At 34.2% G+C, this 11,961-nt stretch overlaps 1 protein-coding gene across 2 annotated transcripts in view; it reads left to right on the top strand.

Annotated features, from left to right (window-relative positions):
- Positions 1 to 206: 206 nt before the first annotated feature.
- The window catches only part of LOC110025856 (14-3-3-like protein C), a 36,224-nt gene continuing 24,469 nt past the window's right edge, over positions 207 to 11,961 (top strand). The window contains exons 1-5 of one of the 2 annotated variants that reach the window (XM_020726532.1): positions 207 to 376; positions 466 to 772; positions 861 to 948; positions 5,416 to 5,525; positions 5,614 to 5,762. In XM_020726532.1, the coding sequence (XP_020582191.1) occupies positions 304 to 376; positions 466 to 772; positions 861 to 948; positions 5,416 to 5,525; positions 5,614 to 5,762 (727 nt within the window). In that variant the 5' untranslated portion in view covers positions 207 to 303. The remainder of the gene's footprint in view (positions 377 to 465; positions 773 to 860; positions 949 to 5,415; positions 5,526 to 5,613; positions 5,763 to 11,961) is intronic. The other variant, XM_020726531.1, reaches the window with a different exon arrangement.

The following is an 11,961-nucleotide window of genomic DNA, read 5'->3' as shown; positions in this document are numbered from 1 at the left end:
TCCGATATCTCAATATATATTAAATATTTATTAATTAAATTATAAATAAATATGACGGTGCTTAATTTATAATCTCGTTGATTATAATGATAAACTATAAATGAACCGGTTTAAATCGACCACGGTCGATGCGTTCCGATTCCAGTTCATGAGCGGTTGCCGTTGTTTCCGAAAAAAATAACCACAAACCGGACGGTCCACTCGTCAACCCGAACGGGCCAAGCAGAAGACCGAGAGCGACCGAGTGAGAATTTTTGTGGGCTGAACAAGGGATCGAAGAGGATCCGAATCCTATCGGCCGCCATGGCTTCGCAGGGAGAGCGCGAGAAGTTCGTCTACATCGCGAAGCTTGCCGAGCAGGCGGAGCGCTACGATGGTGAGAACTACAGAAACTCCTACTTTTTCTCGCATAGGGGATTAGGATTTGACTTTTGATTCTTTTTTTTTTTTTTTGGGTCGACGCAGAGATGGTGGACGCAATGAGGAAGGTAGCGAAGCTGGATGTGGAGCTTACGGTCGAGGAGCGGAATCTCGTGTCAGTCGGATACAAGAACGTGATTGGGGCGCGGAGGGCCTCGTGGAGGATTTTGTCTTCGATTGAGCAGAAGGAGGAATTGAAGGGGAATGATCAGCATGTGAAGTGTATCAGGGAGTATAGGCAAACGGTGGAGTCGGAGCTATCCAACATCTGCGGCGACGTTATGACTGTCATTGACGAGCATCTTGTCCCTTCCTCATCTGCTGGGGAGTCATCTGTCTTCTACTACAAGATGTGAGGACATGACTTAAAGATATCCCTCATTTGATTTCTTGCCTTATTTATTGGGTTCTTAGTGAACATCTTAACATTTTGGTTTCAGGAAGGGAGATTATTATCGTTATCTGGCAGAGTTTAAGTCTGGGAATGATCGAAAGGAAGCTGCTGATCAATCTCTCAAGGCGTACCAAGTCAGGATATTGTTTTTACTCTTTAATTTAGCTGCAATTAGTACTAATCTGCTCTTCAATGCATCTATTTTAGGAATCTTCGCTTTTGGGGACGTGATAAAGCCTAACTCGTGTAGTTGAGCTTCTTTAAGACGCCATTTGTGCACATTGACATCACAAATTATTTCCTTTCAGTTCCTTAATTAGTTATATTTTATTCTGTTCCTCTGGAAGTAAGAAGTTTGCGAGTTTTGACTCTTCTATCAGAACGCTACATCTTACTGTCCCCTTTAACGTATTCCAATTTGGGCAGCATTGGTAGAAAACAACTTTAGCTATTGATAGAGAATCAAACTTTAGCTATTATGTTATTAATGTGCATAAGCTTGAGGATTACATCCTTAATGTTTGGCTACTTGTATGGGGCTGTTTGACTGCAAATAGGCTTTAATATATCCTCTAAATCTGGATTCGGTAAATACTGAGGGGGTTAAATTTTGAAAATTGTTTATGTGATAGAGGTTAAATCTTGTTAAATTTTGAGGGAGTATTAGGTTGCTTTTTTGAGAATTTAAGTCTACAACAACAACAACAACAAAGCCTTAATCCCACTATGTGGGGTCGGCTACATGAATCCTTTTTCTCCATTGCGTCCTACTTAGTGTCATATTTTCATTTAGTTCTAATAAATTAAGATCATTTTTTGTACAATAAGCCAAAGTCTTTCTATGTATACCCCTGCCTTTCTTAACATAATTCAAATCTAAAACATCTACTCTCCTAATCAGATCATCAAATGATCGACATTTAATGTGACCAAACCATCTAAGATAACGCTTTCTTATTTTGTTCGTCATTGGAGGTACAACAACCCTAGCACAACGATATTCATTTCGCATTTTGTCTCTAAATGTAAAACCACTCATCCACCTAATCATTCTCATCCTGGCAACACTTAACTTAATATTAGGCTTCTCTTTTAAAGGCCAACATTCAACACCATAGAGCATTGCAGGTCTCACCATCATCTTATAAAATTTTCCTTTTAGTCTCGACGGTACTTTTCTATCACACAAAAGGCCTGAAGAATTTAAGTCTCCTACTTCAAATAATATTTTAATAATAATTGTATGATTGTAAATTTGTAATATCTTATTATATTTATTTAGCATATTTAAATCTTAATTAGTGTAAGCTAACATTCTTATTAATAATTATTTTGTTACTTATTAAGCTGTTCAAAATTTAAATTTCTATCTAGTCCAATCTTCTTAAGTAAATATTTACAATTAATTAATATTAATTATTACATAATACTTTGGTTAAAATAACTAAATCATAATTTCTGTAGTTAAAGTTTTCAATTAATTTTTAATTTGTAGTTTTTTTAGTTAATTAAATTTTATTCTATTTACATAAAATAAACTAAAAAATAAAATCAAATTTTTTAAGTTAATAGTTTTTAATTAATTAACTTTAAATGTTATGGCTGATTTAAATTTTATTTTTTACTTTTAATGTTTATTTTGCTTGATTGAATATTAATAACTTCAATTTTTTTAGTATCCATTATAGTTATATCAGTTAAGTTTTAGTTAGCATAAATTAATACTTTAATTTATCATTAATTAAAAAACATAATAATTTATATTTAGACAAATTAAATCCCATTGAATTATTAATATTCTTAGTTAATTAATATTAATCTAATTTTGTAACAAATTTGTCATATTTAATCAATGTCAATTAATATTCATGATTTATCAAAATTTATAAAATAAAATAATAAATTGCTTATTCTAAAAGTAGGACATCATGTTGCTTCCCAGATTCCTAAATCCTTCAATGCCAAAGGAACGAGGAAGTTGTGGTAGGAGCTGGTTTGAGAAGGCATCGCTGAAATCACTGGTTTGTGTAGGAGAAGAGGAGTTGGTGAGCGATTTGCTGACTTAAGTTTAAGGTAAAATGGGGGACTAATTGGATTTAAGATTTTGTAGGATTTAAAATTGTCATTATACTGTTTGCTAAATTTTGGTTAAATCCTGCTTGAACCAAATCTTGCCAACAAACAACCCTTAAAATCTAAAGCAATTGGAAGGAATAATTTAGCATAATTAATTGCATTCATAGACCAAAACCATCAGAGAATGAATTTAGCTTAGCTTTTCAATCTACTCTCTACATTTTGATGAATGATTAATGTTAGTGTTTATATTATGGCATACATTTGACGCTGAGGTTATGCACTTAGATCTTTTCACCAAAATGTTCCTATTGTGTTTATATATAATCCCACCAAATTTCTCATTTTGTAGAGATGCAATCCATACTTGTGTTGTGTTGTTGTAAATAAACTATTTTGCATATGCTTTGAGAACTTAGTGTAGCAGTGTAGAAGTTAATTGCTTTATTATAATCATAAGAAAACTGCTCAAAGAGGAAGATTTATTCAATACTCCATGCATAATATTGCTTCTTGCTCCGACTTATTCCTTAAATTATTCATCTGTCCAAAGTTTTTAAATCACCTTCATTGTTTTGATGCTGGTCTTTCTAAAGTTCATTGAGATTAGTCGCCATGCTTTTTTACTTGTACTGTGGACAAAGCTTATGCTGAGTTAATATGGGTGTGGGAAGCAGTGGACCCTCTAATTCCAAAACGATGCATGGATCCTCAAGTATATATTTATTGATTTAAAAGCAGCTTTATATTTACTCCTAAAATTTATTTTGAACCTTATTATAGCATTATTTCCTTTTATGTTCATAGTTATTTTCACATCTAGTCATGATTTTTCAATTTGAACTAGGCATTTATAGGGTGAAATCAAAACTAAGAAGACCAAACTAAATTACTTGATTCCCTTAGCTTTCGTCTTATAGGGAAGATCTTATATGATTTTAGTTGGTTTGTTTTTATTTAGTCTACTTTAAAATGCTTCATTGGATTAGTGTATTGTCTTTTACACTAACCTAAAACCATAATTGGGTAAGGGTTATAAAATCAACTTCATCACAATTGCATGGCTGTTATGAATCATACCCAAACTAAATTATTTGATCAACTTTATTTTATTTACTAAAGCATCAAAAGATAGTTTTTTTCTAAATGAAATTCACCCTAATAGGATAAGGGTTATAAAATCAAGTACATAACAATTGTTTGGCTATTATGCATCATACACAAACTAAATCACTTGATCAATTTTATTTGATTTACTAAATCATGAAAACATAGTGCATTCTAATTGAAATTCAAACCTAACAGAACAACAATGATAGCTTCTCTAGCTTTACTGAATCTTTTGTTTTAGCTAGTCTCTTTATGGCTAGTCATACTTTATTGCATTTACTTAACCAAAAGTCCTAGAGCCACAAGTCATTTGTATATCTTTAGTTCTCTGAAGTTTTTAATTCATTCCTTTTCTAATGGATATCCTTCTAAAGCTAAGGGTTGCTACTGGGGAGCCGCTACAAACTATGATATCCATCCACTAGTTCTAAGGAAAGGGTTATTGCACATGGAAATGTAGTGCCACTCTAGTTTGCATGATCACTATCTATCATACATAAATCTCTGCCATCTATTTCATTTTGCAAAGAAACATAAATGACTTGCCGCTCAGTTCACCACTGCAAGTAAAGTTTCTTTATCCGATAACTTTATTATTTGAAATGATATTATGCATTCTACATCAGTCAAATACTTGATATGAACATCTGCTGCTGCTGACGACCTTTTGTGCTGATTTATTGTTTCTTTTATTATTGCAGTCTATTTTGGAGTCCTTGTTTTTTTTTTTTAATTTCTGCTCTATAACCATTGGTGTCTGGCTTTGCCATTTTTTAAAGCTTGTTAGGCTTGGTAAAAATTGGAGTATTCTTCACTAGAATATTTCTTGGGCAGTCACTAAAATAAATTACTGAATATGAGATCTCTCTTATATAGAGCAAAATCCAATGGATTGGCAATTTTGATTCTCATAAATTAGGAAAGTGAACAAATGGATATGGCATCTATAAGGGTGAACAACTGTTCTGGAATCTCCAGTAGAAAAAGCTTGCGACTGATGCTTCTTGTTGAGTTGATGATGGATTTATGAATCCCTCTCATGGATCTTGATTTTATATGTGAAGAGATCATCATTGCCATTAAGTGTATATCTATGTTGTATATTTCTTCCTCTAGTGACAAGAGTACCTCATTCCCATGATATAAATTACCTTGTACATTTACTTTTAATGGTATTATTTCTTAGTTGAAGTTTGGGCTTTATACTTACTAATTCAGTTATTATGGATTGGTTGCGCTCTTTCCTATTTTCAGCTTTTGTGATCTCTGTAACTTCATGCTTTCTAAAAGTTCAACTCAGTTTCTGTTCTTTTGTTATTCAGTTTGAGGTTTTTCTTGCCAGAATTTGGTAGTTTCACTTGTGGTGCGGTTTGGTTTAATTGTTTGATTAAATCAATTGATCATGCTATTTGCAGATGGCTTCTAGCACAGCCGAAGCTGATCTGTCTCCTACACACCCAATTCGGCTTGGATTGGCTTTGAATTTTTCAGTATTCTACTATGAGATTATGAACTCACCCGAAAGGTGTAGTCCTCAATGATATCACCACTTTTGAAGAAAATTGCTAATATTTAATTAATAATTCTGATCGCATTTGTTGACTTTTTTGTAGGGCTTGCCACCTTGCCAAACAAGCATTTGATGAAGCCATATCGGAGCTGGATACTTTGAGTGAAGAGTCATACAAGGATAGTACTTTGATCATGCAACTTCTCAGGGATAACCTTACTTTGTGGACCTCTGACATCCCCGAGGATGAAGGTAAATGTGTGCTAGAACCCTCCTGATGATAGCATAGGAGACCAGGATTAAGTTCCTGATATTATATAAAGGATCATGCAACAAAACATACTCTAAAGCTTAGGTTGCTTTTTAATTGATTCCATCAAGTCATTTTAGATGTTCATGAGCCTTTTTTTGAGTTAAAAATTTAGATAACGATGAAATTTTAAAATCCAAGAATTTTATTTAGTAAACAACACTTTAAAAAAATTATATATCAACTTTATCACCACTATAAGTGACAACAATGTGCTGATGGGCAGCATTATCGTCATAGAGTGGCATAATGCCTGCTTCATTTAAAAAAAAAATATACTATTTGCTATTATCTTTTTTTGAGAAAACTTTAGCTTTATATATAAATATTAATATATTCAAATTTTGAGTTTAAAGATTTTAAAGTGGTGATGATGCCTGCTTCATTATTTTAAAATTGCTATTTACTATTCTTTTTTTTGAGATAACTTAAGCCTTATATTTAAGATATTGATATCTTGAGTTTAAGTTTTGATTATATATATATATATATATATATATATATATGGCGAAATGGAAAATTCTATTAATCGCAAAAATATGTTACAATTCTATGGTAGGGGACATTTAAAAGGTCCCATGAAACAAAAAACTTAGAGAGGGAGGAGTAGAGGAAACATGAACATTTTCAGTCTCTCTATCATGTCTGGCTAACCAGTTAGTAGGTTTATTACCCTACCTATGGACAAATAAAAACTGGATGTGTTTGAGCCCTCAAGAAATGAATTTTCTTAATTCATTGTAAGGTATGCCATGAAGAGTTCTCCGTCTTAGTTAGTGTCTTTAGTAAGAGAGAGGAATCCATTTCCACTTGCAGAGACCCAATGATTCATAGTAGCCAACTTGACCCAAAAAACAATAGCAACTTCTGCTTCCAATGCATCCAAAACTAGTAAAGGGGAGTAGAAATATAGTAAGCAATTGCCAATGCAATCTCTGAACACTCCACCAATCCCAACTCCATTTGTTGAGAAGCTTCTATCAGTGTTAACCTTGATAGTAGGATAAACTAACCTATTCCAGAGTACTTTTATGACAGAGAAGTTGAGTGTGTAGTTGGTCAGATTAATTCTGCTTTTATTAGGGAACTTCTTATGCTTAATAAGTTTTTTTAGAAAAGCTTTGCAGTTGGTAACCACTTGCAAAACAGTAGAGAGAGTCTCTCAAACTTAATCTGGTTCCTTGCCATCCATATAAACCAAGCAGTGATACTAGGAATGGTACCTAATTTAGCCTTTTGCCAGCCATACCAATATTCAGTAAAATGTTGCCAATCCAACAAAATTGTGTTGATCTCCAAGTTCTTAATGAACTCCAACTAGACATTTATGAAAATTGGAACTCAAAGATGCGTGGATTGAGGATTCCTCAGCTGCCTTGCATAAACAACACCTGGAGGGGCCTCTCAACCCTTTCATTTTGAGGATATCATCTGTAGGCAACAAAAAATTATTCCATACGGGCAACATATACAAGCTTACGTGCGGAATCCAATCACGTAATGACACGTGGGATCTGACCTCACTCTCGCAAAACTCTATTATTTTGCTTCCGACCCAGCCTGAGTCCTACCCAAGCACCAAAAAAGCGTATTTTTGTCTTTTTTGTTTCCCGCCAATTGGGAGAAGGCGTATCGTCTCCTTTAACTTTAGGGATTGGGGATATTCTCTTTTCGTTGCCTTTCTAGGGATCCATTCATATTCGGTGGATAGGGTTCGATGGAAGTATTTCATGACGAGGAAATGTTGCTGGAATCTCAAGATACTTGCGAGAAACACGACAATAAGCCGGAATCTCAAAATATTTTCGAGAATCATGAGAATGACATGAGTTTAGCTGTGACAGAAGGTATTCGGCAGGTAGGTTATATTTGTTTTATTGCGGATTTATGTTTGAAGGAATATTTATTTTATTAATCAAGTTTGCTTTGTTTTTATTTGATATATAACACTAAGTTTCAGTTAGTGTGGGACGTGGTGTTATTTAGGTAATATCACGGTGCTATACTAGTTGTTTTCAGAGTGGTTTTTATTTTCTGATTGTTCTTTATAGTGTTGGGTTAAATAACTGTCTTAATGAAGTGTTATTCTCGTTGCCGTAATGGTGTTAATGGGTAGCTATTCTGGTGTTATCACTGTATTATTTACTTGTAACTTAACTGTCGTGAGGATTTGATATTATTATGGTAATATCATGGTGTTATTAAAGTAATATTGGATCTGATGACTTTATTTTGTGTTGGAGTATTATTTTGACTTTTAATGGTGTTATGCTTGTATTATTGTGGTGTTATGCGGGTGTTTTTTTCATGTAATATTTCCTATTTTGTGGGGTGGTGGTGTGGTGTTATTTATGTATTATCATGGTGTTATTCTAGTGTTATTTGATCTAATAAGATGTTTTATCAGAGTGTTATGTTAACGTTCTAATTGTGTTATCCGGGCATTACCAGGTGTTATTACGGTGCTATTTGTGTATTATAGGCTTTTAATGATGGTGTTAGTCACATATTTCGATCTAACAACGCGGTTTGATTGTTCAGTTATATTAACATTGTAATGGTGTTATCTGGGTTTATTAGGGTATTATGATGGTGTGATTTATGTATTGTAGCCTTTTATTGATTTCCTTTTGGGGTGCTAATGCTTCTGTTTAAATTTACAATTGTTTGAGCAATTGATGACAAAATATTTACAAATTCTTGTTCTGTTGTTGACACAATATCTACAACTTGTTGTCCTGCAACTGCAGAGATATCTAGAGTTGGTTGCTCTATGGTTGATGAATTATCTACATTGGGCTGTTCTGAGGTGGCGGCAGTATCCACAAGTAGTTGTTCTACAATGGCTGAAATTTGTACATCTGCTTGTTTTGGGGAGGCGGAAATATCTTCATCTGTTATTGGTTCATCACGCTCAGGTTGCTCATTGACATCCTTTATTGTTTTTTCTTCTTTTCTATTCGAAAGCTGTGAAAGAGGAACTCAAAACCTTTTTCCTGTGACTGCGTCGGCCCTTAACCCTTTGCATTAAGCTGGGAATCGATTGTGTAACTTTGGTAGACATTCCAACAGTTGAGCATTTTTCTTGTAAACCCCTTTCCTCAATAGTGTCTATTCAACAGGAGATGTTTGATAGGTTCCCTCTTCGTTAAACTGATTTTATTCATCAACAGGCGAGATTCCGACAGGGGGGAGGGGGGCTGGGCATACTCTTCCTCCAGCACCGTGCGTCTATCAGCTCCGTCTTTTTCATATATATCAAATTTATTCTACATTACCAATATTTGGTCCTACAAACCCGAAACTTCAATAGTTATTGAATTCAACGTTCCTTGGAATTCATTGAACCATTTCTCATGTCCTGTAATCAGATCAATTATTGCCTCGAAGTTTTTGTTCATTGCACTATGAATTGGCTCCGGGGCAGTATCTCCTGAGAACACTGACCCCATATCAAATTATACAGGGGGTTCTGCTCTGACTTGAGTCTGACGGTCTTCAAATTGCATAGCTGGTGCTGGACTGGGTAGTCTTTCATCTGGATTGGCTAGCAAATTGCGCTCCTTTTTCAGATCCATAAATTTATAGTTAACTTGCAATTTGTTTCAGGGAAAAAATACGTTAATCTATATTCCAAAAATAAATTCCTTAACAGCGGTGTAAATGACCGACCTGTTTAGTGTTAAGCCTCTTAAAGAATATATCTATCTGTGAGGAGTTTAAGCTAACCTATGTAGGCTACCTCAACATTCGGGGTATGACCTCAGCAGCGGCATGAGTTATCACAGAGGTATGCTAAAAAAATCAGAGCTGCATAAAAAATAAGTAATATTCAGCTTTGCACAGAAACAATATATATGTTGCTCATAAATAATAAAGATATTCAGCTTATACGAGATACTAACCGTTAGCAAATAAAGAAAACCATTTAAGTATCTAATAGGCCAGTTTCACATTATTTTGATGGTCACTGCATTAATTTACTCAATAAAAAAATCGCAAAGCGCAACAGACCAGTTAAATGAGGCAAAAGTTTGTATATTCTCCCCAAATGTGTTAAGTCCTTCAGGTATAATAAAATTACTAGAAGGAAAAAATAAATTTGATAACAAACAATTTAGCAAAAGGGGTAGAAGACTCCCCTCTTGCGAAGTCCTAAAGTTTATTCTTCATCTGTTGGGCATTCACACCACAAGATGGACATTTACTCAACTTTGACATTTCACCTCTCTTTGACATGCCAATGCGCTGGATAATTTCATCGGGCAGCAGTCTTAGCTCTTACCCTACCATTCTGAAAACTTATTTTTCATATTGCCAACATTGCAAAATTTGTAGTGTCAACACATTCTCTTGAGGATAAGGAGGGAGCTCCAAAAAATGATCAACATTCATTGCTTTCAGCTCATTCCTTGTGTCCTCAGATATTAAGCCCGACCTTATCCAACAAATCTCTCAGTACAGATGACTGACATCTACAGCTCATGGACATTGGGTTCACAAATCTACAAAAATAATACAATGCAACAAATATCAGGTGTTATTTCAGTGATATTTCCTTTATTGTTAGCGTGTTTATGGTTAATGATTTAGGTAGAAATATAGATATTCTGTCATTAATGATGTTATATTCAAACATTATTGAGGTGTAATTCGGGTGTTGTAATATTATTCAGTTTTTATTTGGCTAATTATTTCAGTGGTGTCACGTGTGTTTGATATTATTTAACAAATTCAGATTTTTTAGAGGTATTATTATTGTAGTATTATGGTATTATTACAGTTTTCTTTTCGCTGCATTTTGTGTATTACTTTGGTATGCTGGATGTGATTCTGGTGTTAATTTTGTTTTCTTCTGGTATTATTTAACAGACAATTCTGGTGTTAATTTCGTGATTTATATTTCATAACTTAAGGTACTATGGTCTTATTTAGGTTTATTGGTTGTATTATTTAAAAGTTCTACATTTTAATTAAGAAATATTCTCGTATTATTCACGTGATGATTGATTTTATTACAACATTGATTAATTTATAAACTCGGTTATGATAATCTTTTCAATGAAAAAAGACCAAGAAAATAAAAAATTACCTGGAGAAATCCTCTTCAATGACCTTTTTATGGTTATTGGTTTTTTTTCTTCTTCTGCTCATCTGACTCCATTTTCGAAGGCTCATCATCAGTTTCCATTCTCAACGGCTCTTCGATTTCCATTCTCATAGGGTTTTCTTGAGTTTCCATCTCACACGGCTCGACTTCCATCTTCTTAAGCTGAACTCTACAGGTGAAGTGGCGAATGTACTTCGACCGACGAATGACAACTCAAAACTCTAAACAGATGGCGAATGGCGAAAGAGATGATGCGCCCTGTCGGTATTCTTTTGGAAATATTATTTGATCCGGCGTTTCGTCTTCTATTTTCGTTATATGTATTCGGAGCGCTCGGGCGGTAGTAGAGTCGGGTCCCATGTGACCGCAAAAAAGATTTTTTAATTTCTTAAGTGCTGGGGCCCATATATACATGTTGAAATAATCACATAATAACACATCAATAAAACATCGATAACACCGCGGTGAACTACAAAAATACCGCGGTTGCATAACAAACTAATAACACCAATACCATCACAATAACACTCGAATAATGCCATAATAAAACCATAATCATACATCACCGCGGTGTTAGGGTCTAGAGTTTTCATTGAAAGTGAGTTTAGCTTCGATCGGAATGTTTTCATTATCGTAAAATCATTGTTGCGGTTTAGGGTCTAGGGTTAGTGCGAGTTGTATTTTTTGCTTTAATGAATACTTCTGGTTCTCAGTAGTGTTTAACCAGTTGTTTGTATGGAGTACTTTTGCTTATATTATGGTGTTACTGTTTATGTTATGCTGGCATTTAGGCCGGGGTTAATGGTGTTAGTTAAGTGTTACTGCATTATTATCTTGGCGTTATTCTTGTATTGTTTTGTTTATGTGGGATGGTGGTGTTATTTTGGGGCTATTATGATATTATTATAATTTTATTGTTGTGCTATTGTGCTGTTAAAGACAGTTTTATTGCTGCGTTTTTATGGTGTTATTGTGGTGTGATTATGTTGTTGTTGTCATTGCTGTTTAGTAGACACCCTTGTTTTATTATA

The sequence above is a fragment of the Phalaenopsis equestris genome, unplaced genomic scaffold (assembly GCF_001263595.1).
Source record: "Phalaenopsis equestris unplaced genomic scaffold, ASM126359v1 Scaffold000338, whole genome shotgun sequence".
NCBI classification, from domain to species: Eukaryota; Viridiplantae; Streptophyta; class Magnoliopsida; order Asparagales; family Orchidaceae; genus Phalaenopsis; species Phalaenopsis equestris.
The sequence above is the reverse complement of the archived record's forward strand: the minus strand, read 5'-3'. Positions and strand labels throughout refer to the sequence as shown.